Source organism: Plectropomus leopardus, chromosome 23 (genome assembly GCF_008729295.1).
Source record: "Plectropomus leopardus isolate mb chromosome 23, YSFRI_Pleo_2.0, whole genome shotgun sequence".
NCBI classification, from domain to species: Eukaryota; Metazoa; Chordata; class Actinopteri; order Perciformes; family Serranidae; genus Plectropomus; species Plectropomus leopardus.
The window spans coordinates 6,478,445-6,505,233 of record NC_056485.1 but is presented as its reverse complement, the minus strand read 5'-3'; the positions used below and the strand labels follow the sequence as shown (position 1 = coordinate 6,505,233).

At 38.4% G+C, this 26,789-nt stretch overlaps 5 protein-coding genes across 5 annotated transcripts; 3 read left to right on the top strand and 2 right to left on the bottom strand.

The window, feature by feature from the left end:
- The first annotated feature begins 2,565 nt into the window (after nt 1-2,565).
- On the top strand, nt 2,566-5,616 carry si:dkey-85k7.11 (endonuclease domain-containing 1 protein). Its single transcript, XM_042512662.1, has 3 exons — nt 2,566-2,667; nt 4,507-4,743; nt 4,996-5,616. Exons 1-3 carry the CDS (start codon nt 2,566-2,568, stop codon nt 5,614-5,616), a joined length of 960 nt encoding a protein of 319 aa, XP_042368596.1.
- A 1,983-nt stretch (nt 5,617-7,599) lies between these two features.
- On the top strand, nt 7,600-9,024 carry LOC121962044 (endonuclease domain-containing 1 protein-like). Its single transcript, XM_042512231.1, has 2 exons — nt 7,600-7,950; nt 8,104-9,024. Exons 1-2 carry the CDS (start codon nt 7,660-7,662, stop codon nt 8,689-8,691), a joined length of 879 nt encoding a protein of 292 aa, XP_042368165.1. The 5' UTR covers nt 7,600-7,659; the 3' UTR covers nt 8,692-9,024.
- Nucleotides 9,025-10,231: 1,207 nt separating this feature from the next.
- On the top strand, nt 10,232-12,251 carry si:dkey-85k7.10 (endonuclease domain-containing 1 protein). Its single transcript, XM_042512661.1, has 2 exons — nt 10,232-10,555; nt 11,670-12,251. The coding sequence occupies exons 1-2, from the start codon at nt 10,232-10,234 to the stop codon at nt 12,249-12,251; spliced, it is 906 nt and encodes a 301-aa protein (XP_042368595.1).
- A 3,025-nt stretch (nt 12,252-15,276) lies between these two features.
- LOC121962041 (up-regulator of cell proliferation-like) lies at nt 15,277-23,710 on the bottom strand. Its single transcript, XM_042512228.1, has 5 exons — nt 23,574-23,710; nt 22,329-22,389; nt 22,105-22,222; nt 21,764-22,000; nt 15,277-20,343 (listed from the first exon to the last, which is right to left on the bottom strand). The coding sequence occupies exons 2-5, from the start codon at nt 22,332-22,334 to the stop codon at nt 15,662-15,664; spliced, it is 5,043 nt and encodes a 1,680-aa protein (XP_042368162.1). The 5' UTR covers nt 22,335-22,389; nt 23,574-23,710; the 3' UTR covers nt 15,277-15,661.
- Nucleotides 23,711-25,209: 1,499 nt separating this feature from the next.
- ufsp1 (UFM1-specific peptidase 1 (non-functional)) lies at nt 25,210-26,758 on the bottom strand. Its single transcript, XM_042512232.1, has one exon. The coding sequence runs from the start codon at nt 26,444-26,446 to the stop codon at nt 25,706-25,708; it is 741 nt and encodes a 246-aa protein (XP_042368166.1). The 5' UTR covers nt 26,447-26,758; the 3' UTR covers nt 25,210-25,705.
- Nucleotides 26,759-26,789: the final 31 nt, after the last annotated feature.

Here is a 26,789-nt window from a genome sequence, read left to right as displayed (position 1 = left end):
ATAATCTGATTTAACTATAAAACTAACAAATTGTAAGCACTTTCCTTATTTACTAATTGGTAAAAAATTAACGATCAATCAATCATTAGTTGAAGAAAACCAAAAAAAAAAATTATTTCATACAATACAAAATGCATCAAAGCTCACAGCAACACACAGCATATACTCCTGACAACACTGCACAGCCTACGGATTGACTGATTAAATTTCACCTTTGCTTAAAAATTTCTGATTAATCGATTGCGCTGTTATATTCACTTTGTAAATTGATAAAATATTCCACTGTTTAGGATTGATCATCTATAATTTAAAACAACAGAAAATTTACAGTTGATTACAGTTTTACAGCGATTTTGTCTGTTTATATCTTAGTGCCTCTCTCTGGCTGCATTAACCCATTCTACACAATGCTGCAACTAAACAGGACTTGTTTTAGCTACACTGAACTAATGCTGCAACTTATGATTAATTTCACTGTTGATTATTTTCTCCAAAAATATTATCTGTTTGCTCTATAAAATGTGGAAAAATGCTGAAACTTCAATCAGTTTTCCCCAAGATCATTATGTTTTAAAATATGGACAGAAATCTACTGGATCAGTTCACAGTGGAACTGTTTAAATAAACTATTTTCAACATCCTAGAGAACAATGCTAGTTAAGTATGGCGAAAGGACTTTGGTGTTTTGTAAGTACTCATTTGGCACACCCTGTTTGCAGAAGGTCCCACTCCAATATGAATTTCAGTATTTATACACAATACATGGCATTCAAATTTTTAGAAATCAATAACTAACTTAAATTTTACAGATATTTCTGTCTTTAAGGCTTATATTACTTCCCTGGCTACCCTGCAGCTGCATGGTACAAGCCCATAGCACTTCCATGCCGTTATTCATTTGATAAAACCTTCTAATATACTGCTTTTATGAACCTCATATTTTATATTTGTGGTTTAAAAACAAGCTTAAACTTGTTAATCGCAATAAAAAAAAAAGAAGCTGATCAGACCAACAGCAAATATGTAATTATGAATGACTAATGTGTAACACAGTTGTGCAAGCTTAAACATAGCATTAAATGCTGACACTGTCAAATGCCATACCATATTGAGACATTATCTGCCAAATTGCAGGGCAATTTATTATTATTGTGAAACAGTTATAAAAACACTCCATTTCAATCTTTTTAGTATTGCCCATTTGCTAATGTTCTCACATGTTGTAATAAGTATTTTTTAAAAAAGATTTCTATGAATGTCTAGCATTAATTTGCATTACATTAAATCAGCATTTTTTTAAATGTACTTTTTATTTAAATTAATTCATCTTGAAATGCCATATGAATGAACTGCTGGCCATCTTCGGTGCAATTCACAGCTAGCAATTAATTCTACAATAGATAATGCCTCAGTGCAATTGGTTAATACTCTTATTACAGAAAATCTAGTCCAACATGGTTGCAGAAGAGAACTTTAACAGTGTACCTTCTAAGTAGCATAACACAACTACCAATAATAAAACATACACACTTCTACAACATCAGACAGTTGTAAATTTGTTGCTGACAGTTCAACTTCAAGAGATTGCAGAGTATAAATTATTTAATTTAATTTTGGGTTCATCTGTTGGGGATGAATCTAATCGGCATGGTTGTAAACTGCACTGTTTCCATCAGACCTCTGGTTGTCACAACTAAAAAAAAAAAAATGTTTTTGGCCACTGATGAGAATGCTGCAAATATCTGAGTGCTCATATAAGTAGTCATACTCAGTTATGTTTGGCGATTTTTTTCTACAATTGTATTAGTATAGCAAATATTTGTCAGTTTAAAGGCAGCAAAACAAGATGCATTTGATGATTTGATCTGAATGTGAATATCAATCAAATTACAGATGGTTAAAGATCAGTCTGATTTCAATAACAGCGGACAATGAATTTGCAGAGAATTGCAGCACATTTGTAGTGAGCTTGGGGACGATATGGCTTCAAAGTATTTCATAACTTCACTCCGGACTTAAGATTAAAATAGACAAATAATTTGCATCTTTAGTGTCTAGTTTTAACTTTGTAATGAGAAAATTAAAGCAAGGTCACGCAGGTATAACGTTGCTTGCAGAACATGGCATTTCTCAAGCATTTGGATATTTGCAAACGTTATGCACTTCCGAGATGTGGCGGGATAATGATTTAAGAAACGGGAATAATGTGTGTAACGCTACGCTAAAGCTATCATTTAATATATATTAATGTGCAACTTTAACAATCGGAACGATAGTCAAATGTTTGGTCGTAACGATGGCTAACATGTTGACAAAATAGCTCGAGTTGACATTAGCTAGTGGTTGGGAGCTACATTAGCGTGCTCGTCTTACAGGCTAATTACAGCAGATAGATTTATGGCTAAAGGGCGATAAATCAATCGATACAACAATATTAGCGACCAACACCTTTAAATTTCTGTTTATTAACAAAGATGGGTCAGCTAGCTTGCTACGTAACCTAGCACAAGGTATGCGTTGATGGTTAAAGGCCTTTACTTGTAGGTTCAAATGACACCAGATATGATGGCGGAGGGGGCGGAGTGTTGGGATCAGACTCCCCGGCCTTCTCCGCCAATGTGCGGACGACCACCTCCACTCCGCTGTCGGTGTAAAGCAAGCGCTAATGTAAGCAAAACAAACACAATGACAGAAACGGGGCAGTTTTTTAAATAAGAAACTCGGCGCAAAAGCTTTTCTCACGACAAATAAAAAGAAACCATTCGAGCTGCAAGAGCCGAGGTTAGCTTGTTAGCTCACGTTAGCCAGCTAGCTAAAAGACAGGCTGCAAAGAGGAACCATGGCTTACCTTCACTGTTTATAGCTACCAGACTGGTTGTCTGCACGGCGTGTCTACAGCCAATATATCGTATGCATTGGTCTCTTTAAACACTGTAAACGTATTCATTCGACAGAATCGTACTTTCAGAAAGTCGTGCTCTGTTTTTTATTTTATTATTTTTCCCCTCTCCTCCAACGGTCGCTGCTGCGTATCAGTATGTGTCTGCTGGCTCCTCGTCGCTGCTCTTCTTGTTGTTTGTGTTTCGGAAACATGGCCGTCCGTGTGATACCACGTGACTGGACATTGACAAGCGGCTAACCAATGTTGTAGCAGGGCAAACACACCCCTATTTACCAGTCTGGACAGCGACGTGCACCGCACTTTGCAAAGGCATTTTCACATGCAGGGCGTCATGGCAGGGTGGGTTTAATTAGCCTGAAAAAATGAGCAGCGAGGATAACTTTAGCATAAGATTATAGCAAGGGAATGAATCAAAAACAACCAGCTCGATACACATTCACGAGGCAGGAACGTGAACGTCACAGAATAACCAAATTAACTTCTGACAAAGTTGTCTCATAGACTTTGCAGGATACTGTGTCGTGTATGAAATGCATATTTTGAGTTATTAGCCGTCAATACCCTTGAAAGTGGTCTGAATGACTAGCAGAGCATGTTGAGCAGCAGTGTCCAAACTGAGCATGTGCAGTACTTTGAGTGTTCATCAGCAGAGGGCGCTGTTGAATAATAGAGGCCTTAAATGAATATTCAGCAGCAACTGTTTTTTTATTGAACACATTTCAAATTCCACAGTGCATTTTACAGACATAGATTTCACTTTAAAACATTGAGAAATGATGATCATTTTAACATGATATTTGACACACCAAATGTAAAAAAGTTAGAAAAACAAACAGAGAGAATATTAACCCTTAGAGACTGTTTGGTGCATTTTATATGCTTTTCATTATTCTTTTTTTTTTTTTTTTTTAGAATTGGGGCTGTGTTCATGCACATGGCATACATTTTGGAAAGATTGTGTATTTTTGTTTGATCTTGGAATTTACACCTCAGCTCCTACAATAAGTCTTAAACACAATGTGTGAACAAAATTGTTACATTCATACTTTTAAGTGTAAAAAATGCACAATTGAATACCATTCAAACAGCAATTTTTGATCCCACAGCCATCAAAGAATAAAAACATGCATTGTATAATTTCTGGGGGTCAATATGGGCTTTTGCCTTGGAATTTGTCATTTTTACTGGGTAGATCTATCAGTCTATACAGGCATGTTTGGCAGATGAACTATGTGGTCAGGTATACAGTACATACTAAAGTCCACAGCCTGACAGGAAGCCTGTACAGAGATGCATGGCTGCACATATATTGTAGGAGCAGATAAATCAACTTTCCAGCCAATAGATCCTCTCTTAGCTGCTGCTGCTTTGCATTTGGAGTCTCTGTCCAACAGTCATTACACTTTATTGTGATAGCAACACCAATTCAGTATGACATGTTAACCAGAACATTCATTCACTCTGTCACCACATGGAATTTCTTCATTCATAGTGTTTTTTATGAGGAAATAACGGTGTTTTGTATTATCTCTATCTACTCCAGTTGTGTGACGATGCATCTGTTTTGCACCTGTGTCCTCTCCCTCTTCCTGGCTTCCCTCCAGGTGAGTGCCAGTGTGTCAAACAGCTTCAAAGACTGCAGCCATTTTTTCTACATGCAGACACCACCTGCAGGGATGAAGGGAACCAGCCTGCAGAGGATCTGCCAGAGGTACGCAGACAAACTGCGCTACGCCACGCTGTATGACAGCAGTCGTCGCCTCCCCCTTTACTCAGCCTACATCTTTAAGAAGTCTGATGGGAAGAGGAGGATGGACACACCATGGATGTATGAGCCACAGGTAGGGACTCATGTATTTTGTTTATTTGTCACTTAGTGTAAAGGATGTATAAAAGAGAAGGGCAGTGAGAGTGAGAGGGACAATAAATCTAGCACATTATTTCTATTTGTTTGATTGATGAGTTTAAATATCAGAAGAATTGCTGACTCCACCTTTAAGACTCTTTCGTATTGGCTCAAGTGTCTTGGCCTTTGGAAGACAGCTACTTTTAAAATGATAAACAGCACTTTCCTTCAATGTTGTCCGCTACAGTTGGTTTCTGATGACGAGAGTGGCAACATGAGAGCACTTCCCCTCACTGAAGACGCTCCCCCTCTGATTGAGGACAGCCAGGCCGTGTTGGAGGACTTCACAGATGCTGTAGAATACAGACGTGGCCCACTGAATCCTGACCTGCACCAATCAGAGCCAGAGGACAAATCCTCCACATACACTCTGACCAATGTAGTCCCATTAATCACAAACTTCCTGGATACTTCCTGGAACCCGTACTTGGACATCATCCGCCGCCGCCTCAACAACTTCTGCCACGGCAAGTCTTTCATGGTGACAGGCGTGACCGTTTCTGGGGCGACCATCCAACGAGATAACAGGGACCGGCTTGCAATCCCAAAACACTTATGGCTGGCTTACTGCTGTCCGCAGTTTGACCATAACTCTCCGTATGAGGTGAGGTTCATGTTCCCTGGTTATGGCGGCTATGCACTGAATGAACAAAGTGACCAAAGTGTGGTGGAAGTCCCTCTGAAGACTCTGGAGAGCTTCCTGAAGAGCCAGACAGACATGGACAGTGAGCTGACAATTTTCTACAAGGGCTGTGTGTCAGAAAACACCTTTAAGAAGAAAAGAGACGTGACCAGTGTTGCAGGTTAAGGGGACATTTATGTTGGATGCACAGACATGGATAAAGCACTATGAACCTACTGTATAACTCAAATAACCTTTAATAGAAGCAGTGTTAAGTATATTTGCTTTACATATTTGGGAATAAATGAAATTTTAAATATATTAAGAGGAGAAAGAATCATTTTATGAAGAATATTACTCTTCATTTAAGGGAGAAGGATTAATGTTCTCTGTAAGAAGCACTATGAGAAAATGAGCTGGAGTATGATGACTAATAAGCACCACCAAATAATATATGACAACTGCATGTTAAAGGTGCACACTAATATCACATTTCCATAAAGTTCGGGGATTTACCAGAGGCTGATTATAAAAAATAAATATCAAAATCAAAGCAGCAGAGCCAGAAGTATCCTGACTTTCCTGTCAAGTATCAGCCACGTCCTCAGAGCTCTACATCCTACATTTCCCATCATGCAACTCCAATTCATATTTTCATGCCATGTGTATTTCAGAGAGAAGAAAGTTCAGATTTGGGTTAATTTAGACTCTGCCTTTATCTAATAATTTCTCCTATACTGTATTTATGGCAGTGCTGAACAAATGATGCTTCAATATTTAGCAGCCTTTATGAGAAAATATTGTCACAGGGTAATTTCTCTAACACAAGTGAGGTATAGTGTGTGTGAACGAGGTCACGTGATCTCACAGAGATATGTAAAATAACCACAACCTCTGAACACTGTAATATGTGGGGGTCTCAGATACTGTGTTAAAATTACATAGTGGCACAGTTGGGTTTAAGCACCAAAACTACTTAGTTAGGTTTAGAAAAAGTTCATGTTTTTAGTTAAATAACTATGTGTGTTACATACAGGGGAGCATGGTTGACTCTAGGCACCAAAATTATTTAGTAAGGTTACCCATGTTTTATGGTCAGGTCAGCACGGTTGGGTTTAGGAACCAAATCTACTTGGTTAGGTTTAGAAAAAGTTGGTGTTTTCAGGTAAAACAGTTATGTGTGTTCTAGGAGCAGACAAATCGGATTAGAGTGTTTGAACAAGTTAGTGACTGTTAGGAAGAAGTTTATTTCCATGTGTGAGCAATTTAACAGCTGCAAAATGGCTTCACTATTTGAATAAGATACACTGTTGCAGTTTAGTCAAATGTTTTGTGTGGCCGGCTAAACCCTAGCCAGGACCATTTAATCTCAGTGGATGAGACCTTCACCTACACTCTGACCAATGTACCCCCGGATACGGATTTTGTGCACACTCGAGGCCGCTGTCCTTGCTAAATATCTGCTTCCAGCTCACTAACCTCTGCTAAGGCACTGCATATGTATTTGCTGGATTAAATACAATTGGTTGATGCACGATACAGTGTCAGTGTCAATATTATGTCAGCCAAGTGCCGACCCACTTTTTAATCCTCTTTGCCTTGGAAACCCAAGAATAAGTTGCCATTGCTGCGCTCCAACATAAAAATTTCCTATATTCTCCTTAAAAAGGACTCTTTCGTAAATTCAAATATTGACGTATCATCTTCCCACATTGTTCGTGATTATGTCAGTATATTCTGTATCTGCTTATTCCAGTGCTTCATTGGAGCTATTACATTTAACAGCATATATTAAAATCCAAGGTGTTATGTCTGCTGTAAATGACATGTTTAACTTGTAATTCAGCATGACATACATGGCAATCTTTCAAAACCCTTGGAGCTTGACAAGAATTGTATATTGGATTTTGTATACTTCATAGGAAAACAACATAAGCATATATTATTTTCTAAATGACACAAAGTTGAAGGTAAAAATCTAAAAAATTCACGTTTTTTGAGGAACCTTTCAGAGCAAGAGCTCCAGAAGCCACCCTCCGGCTCCGCCTCTGAGAAGTGAGTTGTTTTGCATCCTAAGTCCTGATTACAGAGAGCAGAGTGTGTAACCTGTCCAACCGAGCTTCATAGTTAACTACAGGGACACATTCAGTCATTTGAAGCAGCTCACAGAGACATACCTGGCTTAAATTTGACAGCTTTCATCACAGCGACATCATTACTCTCCTGACTATGGCACTGTGGGTACAGACTTTCCTGCTTGTCAACATAATAACATCAGCGGTAAGAGGGAGAGTGGAGACAGAGCTGTCTCCAGAGTGCAGAGAATTCCTCTACATGGGAACACCACCGACAGGACTGGAGCACCACTCACTCCGGTTCATTTGTCAGTGGTACAACAAGAGGCCACGCTACATGACGCTGTACAACACTGTGGACCACATACCTGTGTTCTCTGCCTACACCTTCAAACGTACAGATGGGGAAAAATGCGTGGATGTCCCCTGGATGTATGAACCTCAGGTAAAGAAAAATAAAAGGTTGAACAGGAGTTGCGAAAAAGTATTTTAACATGAACAGCATGCTGTAGTTTTTCCAGATTCCAGTTGTAAACACATTCTACAGTCCTATTCTTAAACCCTAATATGCACTGCCTCTGTCTGTCTGCCTCCACAGCTATCCACATCCTCCGATACCGATGAGATGCAGCCCTTCCCAAGTGGTTACATGCACATGAATTTTGAAGACGCCCAAGCTGTCTTGGACGATTACACAAACGCCGTCCTTTATGAGCGCGGCACCCTCAACCCGGACGAGCACCAGGATGAACTTGATGACAAGGCCTCCACGTACACCCTCACCAATGTAGTGCCCGTGGTGCCCGACTTCAACAACAGAGTCTGGAACAATCAGCAGCACATCATCCGCAAAAGGCTTAACAACTATTGCCGTGGAACAGCGTACATCGTCACAGGTATCACTACTTCGGGAAAGATGATTCGCCGGGAGAACATGAACCGCGTAGCAGTGCCAACGTACTTGTGGTCCGCTTACTGCTGCGTTGACTACGATCACAACGCACCTTATGATGAGCGCTATAAGTTTCCCTCTTTTGCTTACTATGGCCTGAATGAGGAGAACAAAGAGGTGGTGGAAATCCATGTGCAGAAGCTGAAGGAGTTCCTCAAGAAGACAACCTTTGTAGACCAGAACTTTCAGATCTTTGTTGAAGACTGTGTCCCACCAGCGTCCAGTAAAACATAATGGTCAAATATTTAACTATGCGGCAGCTATGTGCCATTTTGCCTTAACTTCCTCTATTCCGTTCCTGTTCTGTTTCTTTGTCTTCAAAACATCTTTTTCCACACCAGACATTTTGACTTGTCATAATCAGAAAAGCACGGGTGTAGCATTAACAATGTCTCTACTCAAGTGTCCCAGTAAACCACAACAGTGAGCCAGCATGCATAGTACTAGGACCCTGAAAATGGAGCAGCTAAAGTGAATTCAGCCATATTTCAGTCAATAATTTACACCTGTGCACCTGTCAGAATGTCTTCTGTGACAAAGGTGTATTGGAGAAGCTAAATGATGGAATTTGTACACATCTAAAGACTGAATTGTTTCACAGTGCTCTTATTATATTTGTACTCTTGATTCAGAAATAATTGTACTTCAGAAAATGTGACAAAAATCTACCTGCTTTGACTAATTTGCAGTAATAAACCTTTGCAAACTGTAATTTAACTGTCCTTGAAGCTTTTCTTTGACACATTCAAGAACATTTCTGTGATATTTTCCAAATTTTTCATTAGCATTCACAAAAATAACACACACACACACACACACACACACACACACACACACACACACATAAAATGTGAGCCTACTACCTCTTTCATGCCTCTCACCTTCTCTTTTTTCTCGTGCCCAACATGAAAAAATAATATATTACAGCACCAGCATAATTTAAAGCACCTTACTACAGGCAATGCTTATACAGTAAATGGACTGGCATTTGTAAAGTGCCTTTCCTGAGCACTCAAAGTGCAATTACATTGCTTGTCATAATTACCCATTCACACACACATTCATGATAGCCAAGACTACCATACAAGGTAGAACCTTCACACACAGCCCCCGATGGCTGTGTTCAGTATCATGCCCAAGAGTACTTTAGCATGGTCATTGGTACTGAGTAAGGTTAAAAAATTTTTAAAAAAAACTTGTATACTGTATTTACATTTCAAAGCCACAGCTGAAAGAGACAGTTGCTTTGAATTTGTGTAAAAGTTTGCAGTATTCTATCTCCCTCTCTTTTCTGACACATAAATTGATATTTTAACACATTCCATCTCTTCCTGACCTGTATTTTTACATTTCAGTTTCACTCTTGCTTCATTACCCTCTATGTGAACACAAAAAATGTGAAACCAAACTGAATGCAAAACGTCATTACTAAAGCTTGTTGTGCACAGTTTACAGGAATGGTCTCATTCTTCATACAAGTAGAAGTATCATGTCAGTGTCATTTTCCCCTCTGCTGTTCAGAGTAATAAAATGCTCTCCATGATTGATAACATTCACTTCTTTTCAATTACTGCTACAACACTTGTGGAACTTTGCATACATGGAAAAGACTATACAAAGGGAGCCCAGTTTCCTCAAAGTACTGATGACTCAAGAAGGGAAATGATGCCAGAGGCTGTACTTGCAGTGGTGTGTTACAGGTGAGAAAGAGACATACAAGCAGACGTAGAGAAGCCCGTAAGGACATAATACTGAGGAAAAGAGAGCTGCCGTGATGCTACCTACATCAGAAAACTGCGCCTTACCCCTGGCAGCTATCATGGCCGTGTTGACCTGTGTGTTGCTCCAGGGGGCCCAGGCGGGAGTGGTAGCGGACTTCAACCATGTGGAGCGGTGTAAGGACTCTCTGTACATGGGCACTCCACCTCGAGGCTACCTCAGCAACTCCTTTATGAAGATCTGCCAGAGATACGAGGATAAACCGCGCTATGTCACACTGTATGACCCACACAAACACATCCCCATTTATTCTGCATATACATTCAAGAAGTCCGATGGGGAGAAGAAGGTGGACTTCCCGTGGATGTTTGAGCCCCAGGTGAGTGTTTATTCAAGCTTGAAAGCCAAATGTTACTGTAGATTTACTGTAAGTCTCAGTTTGAATCCAAAACCATTAATGTTTGTGCATGCAGATGCATCTTGTATTGTTCCATATCATTGCTATAACATACTGTTATGTATACCTGTATGCACTTATCATGATATTTAAAGGTGCTGTTAAAAATTGTTTGAATTGGGGTCAAAGGTCACCGTAAGGGTAAATTCAGAATGTAAATATCCAGTTCTTCTGTTGTTCACAATGGGTTTATAATGATGAAAAATAGAAAATAAAAACATTGAAAAATAGTAGGTTTTATTGGGTAGTTTTTTTTCTTAGATAGGCTGCAACATAGTTGTTTGCTTAGTTGCTATCAAGAAATCCCAGTTGAGGATGCTTGTCACATTCTTTTTGGGGTTGGCTGTCACTTGGTTTGCATATATCCTTCCATAATGATGAAAAATGTACTTAGAAATTGCTTTGATCCCCTCTTGATGAAGGAGATGTGTTAGTTAAGTATATGTTGCATTTCAATAAAACATTTCAGTACTTTTTAAATTCACTGTCTTTTGAAATTGCCTCAGTTTTTTAAAATATTTTTCCGTTTATATAACATAGCAACACTCTGCTATGGCGATGGTTGTTACAAATGCACAAGACAGTCCATATCTTTTGATCAGAATAATCATAAGAAGAGTAAGATCAGTCCATTCCTACACTTGAGATGACCATTGCACATTGAAAGGGAATCCATTAACGTTGCAGTTTTTGAGGGATTCAACAGAAAGTAAAAAAAAAAACAGTTTCAAGAGCTTGGGCCACAAGATTACTTTTGCTACTGGCAACAAAGGAAGCCTAAGATTAGCTACTTTATTGCTATGAATTGCATTTCAGTGAGTTAGTGTTCCCTTGATCATTTATACTCTGGTATGTAGTTATGCAAATCTTTCACTTGTAAATCTTTCTTTATGAATGTTTCAGATGGTCTGAATGTGAAAAGGTCTCTGAATGATGAGTAAATATTTATATTCTTTTTCAGATTTTTAGAAGTAACTAAAGTGTCAACTAAATTTTCAGCAACATTGTACCTCTCTTTCTTGGCCTCCCTCTACAGCTGGCCTCAGAAAAGAGCAGCAGTAACATGGAGCCCTTTCCCCAATCTTCAAACATGCACATGAACTTCGAGGACACCCAGGCAGTCCTGGAGGACTATGCTGACGTGGTTCCATATGAACGTGGCCAGCTAAACCCTGACGAACATCAGGCTGACCCTCTGGACAAAGCCTCTACCTACAGCTTGACAAATGTGGTGCCTCAGTTCAGAGAGTTCAACATGGGTCCCTGGGCAGAACACCAGGATCTCATCCGCAAACGTCTCAACAATTACTGCCGTGGCAAAGCCTTTGTGGTCACTGGGGTCACCACCTCCGGGCATACGATCCGTCGTAACAACTTGGACCGGGTGGCTGTGCCTGAGTACATGTGGTCGGCCTACTGCTGCACCGAGTTTGATCAAAATGCACCGTATTTTGTGCGCTACAAATTCCCTGTGTTTGCAGCTTATGGGCTGAACGATCGGGTCAACAACCACATGGTGGAAGTTCCTCTCAAGAACCTGGAGAAGTTTCTTAAGGGGAGGATGGATGTGGATAAGAACTTCCAGATATTCTATAGTGACTGTGTGCCAGATAACTGACCTAAAATGGGTGTCACCTCTGTTATAATTCAAGTTTAAAGTGTGTTTAACTTAATCTTTGTGGAAAGGTTTGGGGTTTTTGCAACTCGAAATATACCTAAAACTTAGATGTGCTGTCAAATCACGTTATACATTGAAAACAATAAAATGTGGAATAGACTGGAATCTGTCTCATTGCAGTTTTTTTAAAACAGTTGCCAAAAAAGGTTAACCTACACTTAAAATGATTCTCTAAACTCTCAGCAGCACATCCACATAACACACATAACACAATTAGGCAAATAGTTAATTTCTGCTTTCAAAGTGCAAAAAAGCTTTCTCCACTAATTCTACAAAAAAAACAAAACATGGTAAACCAGACACAATATCAAATCATTCTTTGAAAACATTTTTTTTAATACAAGAAGAAATATATAGTCAATCATATCCTATCAACTTTCAAAATGCTAACAATTGACACATTGACAGCATTATTTTTCAGAAGCATCTGATGCCAAGCATAGAGAACTGTGCCAAGTAGAAATAAGTAACAGCGCCAGTACATAAAAATATAAATATAAATACAGTAATAGTAAACAATTTTAAAAAAAGAGTATGATAAGTAAGGAATAAAATAAAATACAAATGTAAAGAAATTCAGTAATAGACAATTAGCACTAGTATTTAAATAGTATATGAACAGAGACTTTAGTATAAAACAATCCCTTTTTCTACAATGCGATTTATAAAACTAGTATGTAAGTTAAAAATATACATATATATATAAATGTGTGTGTGATGAAAAACATGGACAACATAAAATACATAATAATAACAATAAGAATATATACAATATATATGTATATAAATATATTTGTTATGTTAAAGAGTTGGAAGAATATTGCAAATATTTCAGTTAAGAAAGTGATGTAAAGAATTGCACTTTAAAAACCCGACTGCACATTTTAAGTATAATTAATAAGTCATGGAATTTTAATTGGAAATGTAGATTTAATTGTAGACGTTTGAGTTCTACCTGCACATCATAGATGATATGAAATCTTTTTTTTCTCTGTGTATGTTTCAGTTTTCACTTACTGTAAACCACTTTGCTTTTTTCCCTGTTGAGTGTTAAATGTATGCATTTTTAACAACATACTGTCTCTAAGTGAACAAGTCATCTTTATTGAATGTAAACAAAAAAAAGTAGAAAAATAAGGAACGAACAAAATTGCTGCAGTTAAGGCTTTCTCAGCAACATGAATGTTGGCTATGTAGGCTATTGAATTGTTATTAATATTAGTTTAATTGGTAGAAGTAATAGTAAGCCTTGTAGTAGTAGCAGTAGTAGTAGTCTAGTAAATTATTTAGATTTTATTTGCCCCTTTATAGTTTTACATCGACAGCCCCTGCATAACTGACTCTTGCAACACTTTCTCTCCAAAGTATGTTACTTACTTGGGATGCTGCTTTGCCACTTTCTGACCTGCTTGCCAAACCATTGATTGTCTCTGCCACTGGATGGATCCGAGAAGAGACAGAAAAAAACATCACTGGGGTTCAGCCGTGCTTACTTTCCATGGTTGTAATCTAACATTCACCCCAAAATCTATTTTTTCATTGTAGCAATCAACAGAATAAGCCAAGAAAGTAAAATTTTGGTCAACAAGGTGGAGATAGAGAGACAAAGAGAGAGAGTAAAAGAGAGAGAGAAAGAGCTGACTGGCATGAGTAGAGAGACAGACGTGGTCGGATTTTTTTCTATGTCTTTTTCTTTTTAAAATGAACCTGACACATAAGTCATTTTATTATTTCAAGCAATTATGTATATTGTATTGCCTATAATGGTCTAATGGTGCCTAATGTAGTTGTGCCTCATCCTAAATTTAAATAGTTAACCATTGTGACTATAATAACCATTAGCTGTTTTGGTGCCCCCTGTAGCACTTAATGCCCTATGCACAACGTGTGTATGTAGTATAATTTATTAAGTCATGGAATTTTAATTGGAGATGTAGATTTAATTGTAGATGTTTTGCATTTGAGCTCTACCTGCAGACCATAGTCAACAAGAAATCTTTTTTTTCTTTGTGTATATTTCACTTTCCTTTTCCTTTTGTGAGCCACTTTAGTTTTTTTCCCGTTAAGTGTACATTTTGGGAAACATACTGTCTCTTAGTGAACAAGACACCTTTACTCTATAAAATGTAAAAAAAAAAAAAAAAAAAAAAAAAAGGATTTAGTTCAGAGCACTGCTGTGTACAGCCTCACAGAGATGCACACACAGCTGCAGGTTCTTCTTCTTTTAAGACAGAAGACAGTAAATTTTAGTGGCAGGACTCGCTTTCGGTCTGGACACATTATTCATCTTGGTGCATTCCTTACTGAATTCAGAAACCCATAACTTGAGATGAAACATTACAGAATACACCCAACCTGCCATTTTGTCTCTTTATTGAATCAGTTCACAGAAGTAAATTGTGTATTCATGCTAACAATACCTAACTGAGAACGAATGGTTTTTTCATTTCTTTAAAATGTAAATAAGTGGCATCAAATTCTCAATTCCAAGTTAAAGAAAGCTCACATGCTTAAAACAAACAGTCAGGTATACATTTTGACAATACTACAACTTTTTAAAATGATCTCTAAGATGTAAATATTTGGAATCAGATACTTTACAGAAGCAAAAACAAATAAACAGATTCTAAAGTGGTAGTGAAAAGAGATCATGCTGGCCTATAATACTTCATTTGCTTAAAACAGACCTTAATGTAAATATAGTCACATACACATAGGCTAAACACTAAAAATACAGCAAAATATTGACTGAATGATCTTACAGTTGATTAAATTCTAAATATATGGCATCAACTGTGTTAAAGAAACAAACAAAAAAATAAAAATTTACATTTTAATAAATCACTTACACTTAAAATGTATCATTTGGACTTAACTGAATATAAAAAACAAAGAAAAGAGTTGAGGAAATAGCATTTTATAGATAAGAAATCAACTTAATTATTTCTGTAGCCTACATGTTGACATTTAGACTGAATGATCTTTTAATACATTGGAAATGTTAATATTTTGCATCAGAAACTTCAAAGAAGAAACAGAATCAACATTTGCATAACCAACAACGTATTATACTTGCTTTCAGTAAAGTTATTTGCCCTCAGATACCTCACTGAAACAAAAACCATCAATAAAATATCACATATCACATCTGATTTGATTATTTTGTGTGCATCTTTTCGGTGACAATATAACGACATTCACGTCACAAAAAAATCTTAAATTTAAAGTCTGATTTTATCAGACTCAAAAAATGTTGTCTGTTGCTAACATGTGCCACCTAACATGTATATAGCCACAACATCTGCAAAAGTGATAAATCAAAAGCAAGTTAGGTCAATGTTAGTCATCTCTCACTTGATGTAAAATGATTCTTTGAGACTCTTTTTTGTGTCCTCCAATTTAATTTTTCTCCAAGCTTCAGGAATATCAGCAGGCTCTGCATTGTATTTTTTGGCAAAGTCATTGTTGAACTTTGCCATTACATATTTCCAGTAGTCTGCTGCCTGAAGGCTTGCATCTGGAGGAATTTTCCAGTCCGGGAAAATGTCTCCATAACTCTTGTAGGGATGGAACTCACCCATAGTGGCACTGCAGCGAAAATGTTTGTCACTGATCACCAAGGAAGAACATATGTCAGTGACAAGTTTACCTGACGAAAGCCACCTGAACTCACCCAGACCCTGTGGCCGATGGAGTGAAGTCCAGTGCTCCGTATGAGCTTGTCCTCCTGCCTCACAAGGTGCTGTGCAAAATGGACACTGTTGACCACATCCAAACACTCTGGTGAAAAGTTCGCTCTGAGGCTTCACACTCAGTGTTTTTAGTTTTGTTTCGATATCTGTTTTTTTAAACTTCTCTTTTAGAGTTTCTTCCATGTCCTTTAGACACTTGGTGAGACAGTCAGCAAACCGATCCTGGTCAGCTTTAATCAGGATCATGAAAGCACCAAGAGCATCTGAGGAAATGGCCAGGATATCATCAAGTTCTTTGCAGATATTCTCAACAAATGTCTCCAAAGTGCTTTTTTTTTCTGTTTTAGCTTTGTCGATGGCATTTTCTATTCTTCTGATACTTGTCTGGAGATGTTGATTCTCAAGCTTAAACGCCCTAGACCCGTTTGAGAAGTGTTCTACTATTTTTTCGAAAATCTGCTCCTTGACATAATTCTCATACAAGCAAATATAGCTCAGATACTTTTCAAAGTTATCTTTTGAGAGCAAATCCAGTAAAATTGAATGCTGGAAGAACATTCGAGTGCTGAACTGCTGGCTTGTCATCATTTCACCAGTAATATCAGGACCCAAGGAACGGTTGACAAAGTCTTCCACTGCAGGCTTCAAGCAGAAGTTTGTGAATTCTTCTGCCTTTTTCTGGCATTGGTCTCGTTCATGAAACACGTCTTTAAAATTAGCACGGAACTTTTCTTTGTTTCGATTCAGACATCTGTAGGGATCATTCTCATGTATGAAGTCTTCATGCATTTTCTGAAACTGTCTGGCTGCAATTCCACAGATGTGCTGTTTCAGAGAAACTTCAAAGTCAATGTCTGTCTCAACACCCTGCTTGTTTTGGAGCCTCTCATCGATGAAATTTAAAATCTCCTGGATGTAGGTGTCATGGTAATTGCTTTTTCTTTCCATTTTGTCACTGACAAACTGTGTGCAATCTGCAATGATGCTGTCAGCCATTTGTTGTACAGCCTTTGTGTGACCTGGAATGTTCAGCATCTTGATCACTTTGTCTTTAACTCTGTTGTAGAACCTTTCCGGTGTGTATGTAAAAGGCACGTGTCCGCAGTCCTCCAGCTTTTTTTGACTCAACAATTTGCACGCATGACTTCCCTTGGGTGATACATTTATTGTCAGGTTGTTGCGTACACTGGTGTAAATGTTATTTACTGTAATTTGTGAAAAGGAGAGTTCCTTTTCTGTTTCATTCCACATTTTATCAAATTCTTTGTCGAGTTCTTTATCTGTCATCTCGACTTTTTTCTTTCGACATTCTTCAATCAGCGCACACACTCTCCCCTCTAACTCCTTTGTGTGGTTCTCCTTGATTCTATCAAGTTCTCTCATTCCCTGTCTGATGTCAGCTGCTGCTGTGAGTTGATTAAAAACAGAGCTCTCCATTTCTTGTCGAAGGCTCTTTGCACTGTTTGCAAAGTCTTGTCTGTACCTTTCAACTAGATAGACATGACCCTCCGTTTGCTTGAAGTACTGTGTCAAATTGTCAAGAACCTTTTTCTCCCATTTAGAAAGCTCTGTGCATAATTCAGTTTTCAAATTAGAGAGGAGTTCTCTGATGTCAGATTTCTCCGATTTCACAGCAACTGTGCCAAAATTGGAAATTCTTGTCTCAGCCTTTGTAACCCATGTGTACATTTCTTTTTTGAATTCCCATTCCCATTTGTTGAATTCTGTGCACAGCCTCATGTATGCATCAGCCACCAGGCTGTTTCTGAAGCTGAAGATGAAGTTTTCATGCTTTATTGCATTCCACAGGTTTTTCATCCACTCTGTAAACTCCGAGATATTATTAGCAGATGAGTCACAACGTCCCAAACTCTGGATAACATTTTTCTTGAGCTCATATACAGCTTCGCTGTACCCTGCATTGACTGGTGCCATTGGTGGGTTTCCATTCCAGAGTCCAGGAATGTACCAGTTCCCAGTGTCTGGATTGTACTCCATCACATCAGTGAAACTCAAGATCTCCTCTTTCTTCTCCATTTTGGCTGCTGCCTGGGTCATCTCATTTAACTGTTGCAAGAGCAGTTTCCTGTCTCTTAAGTTCTTTTCGTGGGCTGAAACATCCGACACATTCTGGTGAACAAACTGACATTTGGGCTGTTTGCCCACCTCTGTCATCCTGAGGAAAGCATGCACAACTATTTGCAGGATGTCCTTCATTTCTGTTGAATTCTCCATTGCAATATTGATGATGGTGATATCACTCAGCCCCACAACAAGTGTTGCAAGCTCATTGTCGTGCTCATGGCTATTGTCCAGTTGTGCAAGCTCTGGTGACTTCAAGCCCTCAGTGTCAATGATCACCATGAAGTCACAGTTGAGTTTGTTTTTAACATCTTCATTGATTCTGATGAGCAACATGAAGGCTCCTCGAGTGCATCGGCCGCTGCTGACTGCAAACTGCACTCCAAACATGGTGTTGAGGAGAGTAGACTTTCCTGTGCTCTGAACTCCAAGAACTGTGACCACCAGTATCTTGCTCTTAGGAGACACCAAGTCATTGAGCTGAGAGAGGACGTCACTCACCCATTTGAGAGGTATGTTGGATGCATCTCCATCTACAAGCTCAAGAGGGAATCCATCAAGTAACAATTCTGCACATAGTTTGGGCAGATGTTGTAACTGCTGACGTGATGGATGTGTTTCTGGGAGGGACAGTGAGGCTTCGTAGATCTGACCCATTTCACGGAAGAAGTGTTCAATCCCCAGCGAGCTGTTGGAAAGCTGTTTGTCAATTTCTTTGATCTCCGCTTTGTTTTCAGAATTTTTACATTTCTTTTTGTATTGCTCTCGGAGGCCAGACAGTTTTTCTCGAGACACGTTTTCAAGGTTCATTCGCATCCATTTCAGGAAATAGCACCTCTCTATCCCTGGGCTCGTTATTGCATTGATAAAACATGTCATTGCTTTTGACATGTCATGAGAGTTCTGCTTTTGCCGAAGTTTTGTTTTCTGTACCTGAAGATCACTTTTGTACTTTTCTATGTCCTCAGTGCCCACATTTCGAAGACGAAATTCTTCTTTCTCTAAGCGAGTCAGTTCTTTCCATATTTCACCTTGCAGGGGTAGCTGAGTGTCCTTGTATTTAAGGATGTCTTGAATTTCTGCAGTGATGGCATCTGCATTTTTCTTAGCAGTCTGGCAATCTGCAGAGTCTTCATCAACCCAGATTCCCAGCTCATGGGCAACATCAGCCATCTGCTCAATTCTCATTTTCATCTTTGTGTTCTCAACTACATTGCAGACATTTTTCCGCAATTTTTTGACAAAGTCAGCATCATTTATCTCCTTAGTCTTCAAAAGGATGTTGCTTTTAGTTAAGTGCAACTTGGTTGCTACCTTTGTTAGACAATTTTTACTGGTGCGATTGCTTTGATTGTTACCCACCAAGAAGATCTGTGCCTTGTGGTGTTGGTTGGTAAGCAGCTCGCACTCAGAGTCCAAAGTGTCAAAGAACACAAAAACCGCTGCCGATGTCTGACACAAAAAAGAAAATTGTGTTTCAAATGATGCAATGTCCCCCCGAAGGTTAGCCACAGCTACAGGCTCACTGAAAATATCCATGTTTTCGTTCCCACATGGAAGGTACCAAGTAATCTCAGCCAGTCCATTGGATATTTTCCTTGGACTGTCACCACACTCCATGTTTCTGTGAACAAAGGTATCATGGTACTGCTGAGGATTGCTCAGCAGCTTATTGAGGATCTCTGACTTGGACAAGGAGCATTCACCCAGTCTCACAAAAGATATCATTGGAAGTTCAGAGACAACAATTCTGTCTTCAATGAAGCCCTTGGACTCTGAGAGTGACCGAGGTCTGTACTTTTTAAGGATGTCTCTCATTGCCCAAAGCATGAGTGTGCACTGCTGTGTGTCACAATTTGGAAGCAACAGAGGCACAGAAAACTGGCACATAGACATTTTGAGGGCCATTTCCTGCTGTACAAAACCATCAGAACACAGAAAGAGAGCGGTGATTATATCAAGGGAGTTTAACATGTCATCTGAATGTTGACTGTCAAATAGTTCATCAAGATCTAAATCTGCCTCTTCTGATTCAGCATCACAGTTTGATTCACATGCAGATGTACATTTCACATTCCTAGCTGTCACATTAACCATCATCAGTTTCTTCAGAAAATACCATGGAAGATCTGAATGGCACTTGGCAGGTCTATCAGCAATGGCCTTCTCATCAATCTGAAGTATTGTCCTCAGGGGGAGCTTCTCTTTGTAGTGCTGTTCCAAACCCAGATCCTCCAATAAGACCTCTATTTGTGTCTCTGTGGATATGACAATGTTCATTATAAACAAATCTTAAGTATTTTAATAAAACATGGATCTAAATGTAATTGGCACATGAATACTAGCATGCATACCTCGATTTTTGGTAGCACAATGCACAATTTTATAACTTGCATTTGCGTATAAGCTGAAGGAAGCTACAAGCTACAACTTTTACACACTAACATAAGTGTTCTGACTCTTTTCTATGGCACTTAGAAACTGAGCTCATTTACCTCCCATTTCTCTTCATCATCTTTGAAATGTTAATACACCTTAATTTAGCTCCACCTGTACCCTCCCCTCCTCTCCTCTCCTCTGTGAAAGATACAAGAGCCTGCTTGAAATTTGTAAAAAAGCACCAAAAGGACTAAATTCTAAGAGTTATGTATGGAAGAAATCACACCAAACATCCAGATACCAATCATCACCTGCACAATACCTTTTCAACTGAGTGGAGTGTTAGCAGGGCAGGACTGAGCCAAAAACAAACAAACAAACAAAAAAGGCCATCAGATTTTGGCCCAGACCAACCCATCACAATTGACTACAAAAACACACACATACGTATGTGTGTGTGTGCATGTGTGTGTGTGTGTGTGTGTGTGTTTCAAGATCTCATCAGAAAAGACTCTTAAGACATGTACACACTGTACAATTTTAGCCCGAATATCCGCGTTGTTGGGCATTGTTTGCCATGCAGTTTACAGGAAGGAGCAAGGACTGAACATCTGCTCCCAAATGGCTGTAAGACGGCCGGATGAATTTCCTACGTGTCAGATATTTTGATGGGCTAACGCAGGCTCTCACACATTTGAAGTAGAGCCACAAGTCTATTCCCCAACATTAGTGACTTTTCTTCTCACCGCGTCTGTGTGAAGTGGCAAACAGAGCACAGCAACATGGTGCTGGACAGAAATGCACAACAACTTGTGTAGCTAACATTAGCTATCAAGTTAAAAAAAAAGTAAAAGTACATAGTTTGCCTCCAGTTCTCTCTAAAAAATAGACAAACCACACTGTCATCATGTTCGAAGCCATCTGCAAGTCCATATACTCCGGCGACTCTTTTTCTTGGAGGTTTCAGCACTCAGGATTGCACAGATTATTAAGGCAGCAATCTTTTGCCTTGTTAGCATTGCTGCTAATACCAAACTTGTCTTTATTGAAAGTTGTTAATAGCTATGATGGCCCGTGGGGGCTGACTGGATTTTTTTACAGTGCGCTCAGTTCGTGTCTTGACGATAGAACTGCAAAGTGTGAGCACATTAATCTTGAGCTTAGGCTTTATATCACATATGATTTCCTTGTACAGTATGAGTTGGAATTAACATTTCTAAAATTGTACACTGTATACCCAGCTTTAGACTAAATGCTTAATTTTCTTTTTTTTTATAAGGATGTTTTTCTTTTACTCACTTGTGTGTGCAGGTGTTTCATCATGCTTGCTGATTGTTTCATTCGTCAGTTCTTCATAAACATGTATCATTTTCTGCACCCCTGGCGTGGAGCTGCTTGTGTCCATTGTCTCTTTTGCACCTTCGCTGCAGTTCATCACAATGACGCTCTCCTCTTCACCAGCACTAGTGTCCAAATGCAAAGACACTTTCTGGCTGCTGACATGATAGGCTGTTGTTTTTGGAGGAGCGTGGGCCACTGTGGAAATAACAATAATAGTTATTTCACTTAAAGCTACTCCGTGTACAGACTTCACACAATCTAATGTCTTTCTGCTGAACATTAGATTGTACAAATCTTACCTTCATCACTTCCATCAGTCTGTTGACAGTCACCTTTGCTGTCAAAAGATGGTGTTGACAAAGTGTCCTCTGCTTCCTCACAGTAAAGCTCAAAATATGAATCTTCACTGCCATTTCCCTTGATAAATGAGAAGCATATAATGGAATGAATAAACTCATTAACCCATAAAGTTTACTCATTTGATCTGAAGTACCTTTTGGAGATGTATAAACTAACTGTTTACCTCCATTGTGGGTACACTCTGTTATCCCACACTCAATCCAGATTATTCAAACAGCTTCTCACTGAAAGTAAGAAGAGACAAATGTAAGCTTTATTCTGTGGTAGACTTTTGTACTATACACATCCGACAAAGTTTAAAATACCATGCAGCTACATTGACAACATAATTTTCAAAATCATAACAATAATTTATACCAGTCTTGCTTTGGACCTCCACCCCTCCCATATCGCATATCTAGTTCTTGCAAATACAACACATCATACATCAGTTCTGATACATTATGTTGTGTGCAGACTTGACTTTTTACAGTTGCTTGGCAGTGGTGTAGTCTTTGTTGTAGTGGGTATAGACTTTTCCCCCTCCCAGCCTCCCACACACCCATCCAAGAGTAACACCGTTCTCAAAGCCACACCCCCATAAGCACCACCATGCTCACTGACTCATATAGTATGCTAAGATGACCAGATTTCACAAATGAAAACCGGGGACATTTCCCGTTTGGTAGTCAATCTATCATTAAAATATCCAATGTTGTTATCTATAGAAATGCGTGCCTGAATATATGAAAAATGCATACATTGTCTAAACCATGCCTGCCTCTAGCTGCTGAACTAAACCACAACACATCCCTGTTCTAAGTATTGGCTACTTTGCAATAAATTGCCTTTGTGATCCAGGGTAACAATTGTACAAACGCTTTCATCATTTAACCCTTTGAAACCTGGAGTGACATCACTCTTCTTTTCAAAAATCACACATTTAAAATTCTTACAGAATTATTAGATTTTTAAAGCACTTTGTCAAGTCTTTTTTTCTTGTTTTTCCTTGTATTTTAAAAAAAACAACTTATTTTCACATTTTGGGGGAAAATTTTTACTTATGTCTTGCTAATTTTCAGGTAATTTCTTCTTTGCTTGCTCACTGCATTCTTTCCATGAATTGAAAAAAATAACATAAAATAAATTTCTGTCAATTTGCTCTGGTTTCGAATGGTTAATAGAAGCTGAATAAATGCACATAAAGTATTTATGTTACCACAACAATATAAATACTTTGTTTGGTATTTCTAACCATATCAATGTTTATATCATAAAAGACATAAAGTACTGCCGGGCTTGGTAATCTATCACAGTATCATTTAACATCATTACTTATTTTAGACGTCTCATCTGGTTTTTCAGGTACTTTCATTAGGCGCAATAGGAAAAAAATTCAGTTAAATAACAAAAGCATTTAGCAACCCACCTTTTTGGAAGAGATGTTTCCATGGCAAACTTGCATTCTCTTATCCAGGACTTTTTTTTGCAATGCAGTACTTACAGGAAAGTCATTCCTCTGGTGTATGAAGTCCCGCTCTTCACTGCCTGTACCTCTGCAGCTCTGCAGTGCAGACTTCTTCTTTAATACTGCTGCAGGTTTTTCTACTTTTACTTTTGGTTTGAGTAAACAGTTTTGTGGTCAGGTGGTTTCTTGTAAATGAGGATTGGATTGCGTTTCCAGTAAATGGCATCAAAAAAACTTGTAAAGTCCTCCTCACATAGCTTTGTACACAAAGTGGTTGTCTCTGCTGTGCTGCAGAATTACAAATGTTTTGTTAGTATGAATTTTGAGGCCATGAGATTCACAGTCTTTGTTACACATATTTAATAATTTAATTATTCCTTTATTATTTCTTAGGAATGTGATTTTTTTTTTCTCTTTATATAATGGCCCTCCCTAGAGCAAAATATATTTTTCTTTGAGCCTCCCTGGGTGACTGATGGAAATACACGACACCCATAACCAACCATATTTTAAGTTTCTGGCTGTGATAAATGGTGTGGTTTGAAAAAAAAAAAAAAAATTAACCTGTTCAGAACCCAGTTCCAAAACACACACAAAAAAATATATTTTAATGATTGATTTCTTCAGTAAATGCACTCAAAACCACCTGTTTCTAATGGAAATTGTACTATGTTAATTTGCATTGCCCCTATCAATAACTATATAAATAAATCATTTGCAAATAAATAAATAAAATATAAAAAGATTCAGATTCCTTGTGTATTTTTTCCTGTCCATTCCCAAGGATGAAGAATCTTAACACAGAAATCACCTTATGGTAAAAATGGCAAATGGTCTTGATAAATATCCTTAAAAAGTTCATTAATTTCTAAAGTATTATCTGAAAACAGTACATGGGAAACTTTAAGAGATTAATATTCTGTGAACATCATCAACAAGATGCATTAAAAGCAGATTGCATCATTAGAAAATTTAATATGAACAGTATTTTGTTGTTTAAACTGTATATGCCATATTCATTCTCTGATGACACATCCATTCCAATTGACATATTTTTGAAAAAAGCATGAGTAAAAATATTTAATATGATTTCTGGGTTGGTACAAGTATTATAACATCTCATGTGTACTTTAAATGCTGTCTGAACACAAATTAATGTATTTTAACTTCACGATTAATAGGCTGAAATGTGCCCTGCTATTCCTTCTTTCTTCACTATCAGCCAGGCTTTTAAAAACAGGGGCATGGCTCTACTGCAGTCAAAACACATGATGTAAAATTGAGATAAACTGAGATTAGCTTTTAGACATCTCATCAAATAAATCTGCATTTAGGTTGAGTCAGATGACAGTAATCATAGATACAGACATCCTAGAAAAGCTATGCCCATTGGAATGGATGGAGGATCTGAACAGTTTCAAACAGATTTGCAGGTTTTGGGGTTGTGACATTATTTGAAATAAATATAAAATACAGCCATTTAAAATTGAATGTCCCTCCCCTAAGCCAAAAAACCCCAAAGCAAACAAAACGTAACTCCCTCATCAGTGCTTAAAAAATTCTGAAGTGCCTCCCCTGTTTTGCATCACCCCTCCCCTCTCATAACTAACAAACAGTCCCTTAGTAAAATTTCATTGTCAATTATACTTTTTTTTCTGATTTTAATGGCTTAAATAATAGACTGTCAAAAGACCAATAAGATACAAATACAAGAATGCTTTTGAACAATTAATATTCACAATATTGATATACTAAACAATCATGTCCTGTCTAAGTTAGAATTTTTGGTGATCTTGATTTGCATCTCACACTATAGAAATAATGTGAAAATGAAAGCAAGCTATAACATTTACTGTTGAAGTTATGAAATAAATTATTGAGGGGGAATATTGAATGTATGTCCAAAAAGATTTGAGTTTCAACATTATTTTTATGGCGCAATAGTGAAGAAAAAAAAGAGTTTGTTCTTCAAATACACTGTAATAATTGATTTTTCTCCACAGGATGGCACTACAACTCATTTTAAATCAGACGCTGACAATGATAAGACGCTTTTTATGGTTCATCCTCACAAATAACTATTTTAAAGTCCTTTATGTTCCTTTCCCTGCAGTCTGAGGCATACACAGATTATAAAATGAAGACTGATCCAGAGATGAAACTCTCTTCCACGACACCCAACCCCGCGTCTGCAGCTCAGTCTTCTCCAGCTGACATCCATAGTAGTGAGGGTCAACAACCAGCAAGTAGCTCCCCTTGTCCCCAGTGCACACCCCAAATATCCCCTTAGAGGAGTTATCCCTGTCCCCTCCCATCATCACAGGAGATCCATGCCTCTCAAAGTGCTGATGCAGCTCTGCCACTGCAACATGCTCCAGCTCTGCACCTCCTCCTCTGACATGGACCAGCTTACAGGGGACATCATAGAAAAAGTCAAGGATCAGGGAGGCTTCAAATGTTCCGATCCATTCCCTGGAACCTGAGAATGAGCCCGGTTTGTCCCCCATGGTGACCAAGGCTTGCTGGATTTCTGGGAGGCTTGGTGGAGGTCTGTCCTTCAGTGGAGAGTTATTGCAAATCCAGGATGCCATGGTCTGAATGGTGCGGTAGCCACATCCCCAGCCTCTGTCATCTTGTCCATCGCAGCCATAATGGAAGTACAGATAGTCTCCTTTTATCAGAGAGTATTTCACAGGATGTGTAAGTGGGTTAGGAACACCGGTGTGGACATTATTTAATAAAACTTTTGTCCTTTTCACAGTCTTCCCCTCTTTAACTCCACTTCCTGTCCAGTCGATCTCCTCAGATTCCACTGCCACAACCTTTTTGTCCATTTTCACAAACTGTCTCTACAGCATGTAAATTGAAAATGTCCCCAGCTGTTCATATCACGTATGATCCATCCGGAAGTCATCTGGTGTAACCGTAATATCCGTCCCCATCGGTGCAAATGCGGAATTACTTGTTCCGCTAGAATTGTTCCCACTGACGTTGTTGCATTCGGGAGCTTTTCGTCAGCTCAATTTTATCCTCGCGAGTGGTCTTTATTTTATTTTATTTTATTATTATTTTTTTAAAAAATTTCATTTACAGTTTTGAAAACGGTATATTCAGTGGTCAATGCAGAACTTTACAAATAAGGCAGGTACGAACCAAACAGACAAAAGTAAAATAAAA

Excerpts from the sequence above, each read along its gene's own strand:
- si:dkey-85k7.11 (XM_042512662.1), top strand. The coding sequence starts at position 2,566 with ATGGCGGAGGGGGCGGAGTGTTGGGATCAGACTCCCCGGCCTTCTCCG. Across the intron at positions 2,668-4,506 it reads GGTGTAAAGCAAGCGCTAAT|GTGAGTGCCAGTGTGTCAAA; the intron begins GTAAGCAAAACA and ends GCTTCCCTCCAG. Across the intron at positions 4,744-4,995 it reads CATGGATGTATGAGCCACAG|TTGGTTTCTGATGACGAGAG; the intron begins GTAGGGACTCAT and ends TGTCCGCTACAG.
- LOC121962044 (XM_042512231.1), top strand. The coding sequence starts at position 7,660 with ATGGCACTGTGGGTACAGACTTTCCTGCTTGTCAACATAATAACATCA. Across the intron at positions 7,951-8,103 it reads CCTGGATGTATGAACCTCAG|CTATCCACATCCTCCGATAC; the intron begins GTAAAGAAAAAT and ends CTGCCTCCACAG.
- si:dkey-85k7.10 (XM_042512661.1), top strand. The coding sequence starts at position 10,232 with ATGCTACCTACATCAGAAAACTGCGCCTTACCCCTGGCAGCTATCATG. Across the intron at positions 10,556-11,669 it reads CGTGGATGTTTGAGCCCCAG|CTGGCCTCAGAAAAGAGCAG; the intron begins GTGAGTGTTTAT and ends CTCCCTCTACAG.
- LOC121962041 (XM_042512228.1), bottom strand. Across the intron at positions 22,001-22,104 it reads GACTGATGGAAGTGATGAAG|TGGCCCACGCTCCTCCAAAA; the intron begins GTAAGATTTGTA and ends TTATTTCCACAG. Across the intron at positions 20,344-21,763 it reads TGAAACACCTGCACACACAA|AGACACAAATAGAGGTCTTA; the intron begins GTGAGTAAAAGA and ends TCATATCCACAG.
- ufsp1 (XM_042512232.1), bottom strand. The coding sequence starts at position 26,446 with ATGGACAAAAAGGTTGTGGCAGTGGAATCTGAGGAGATCGACTGGACA.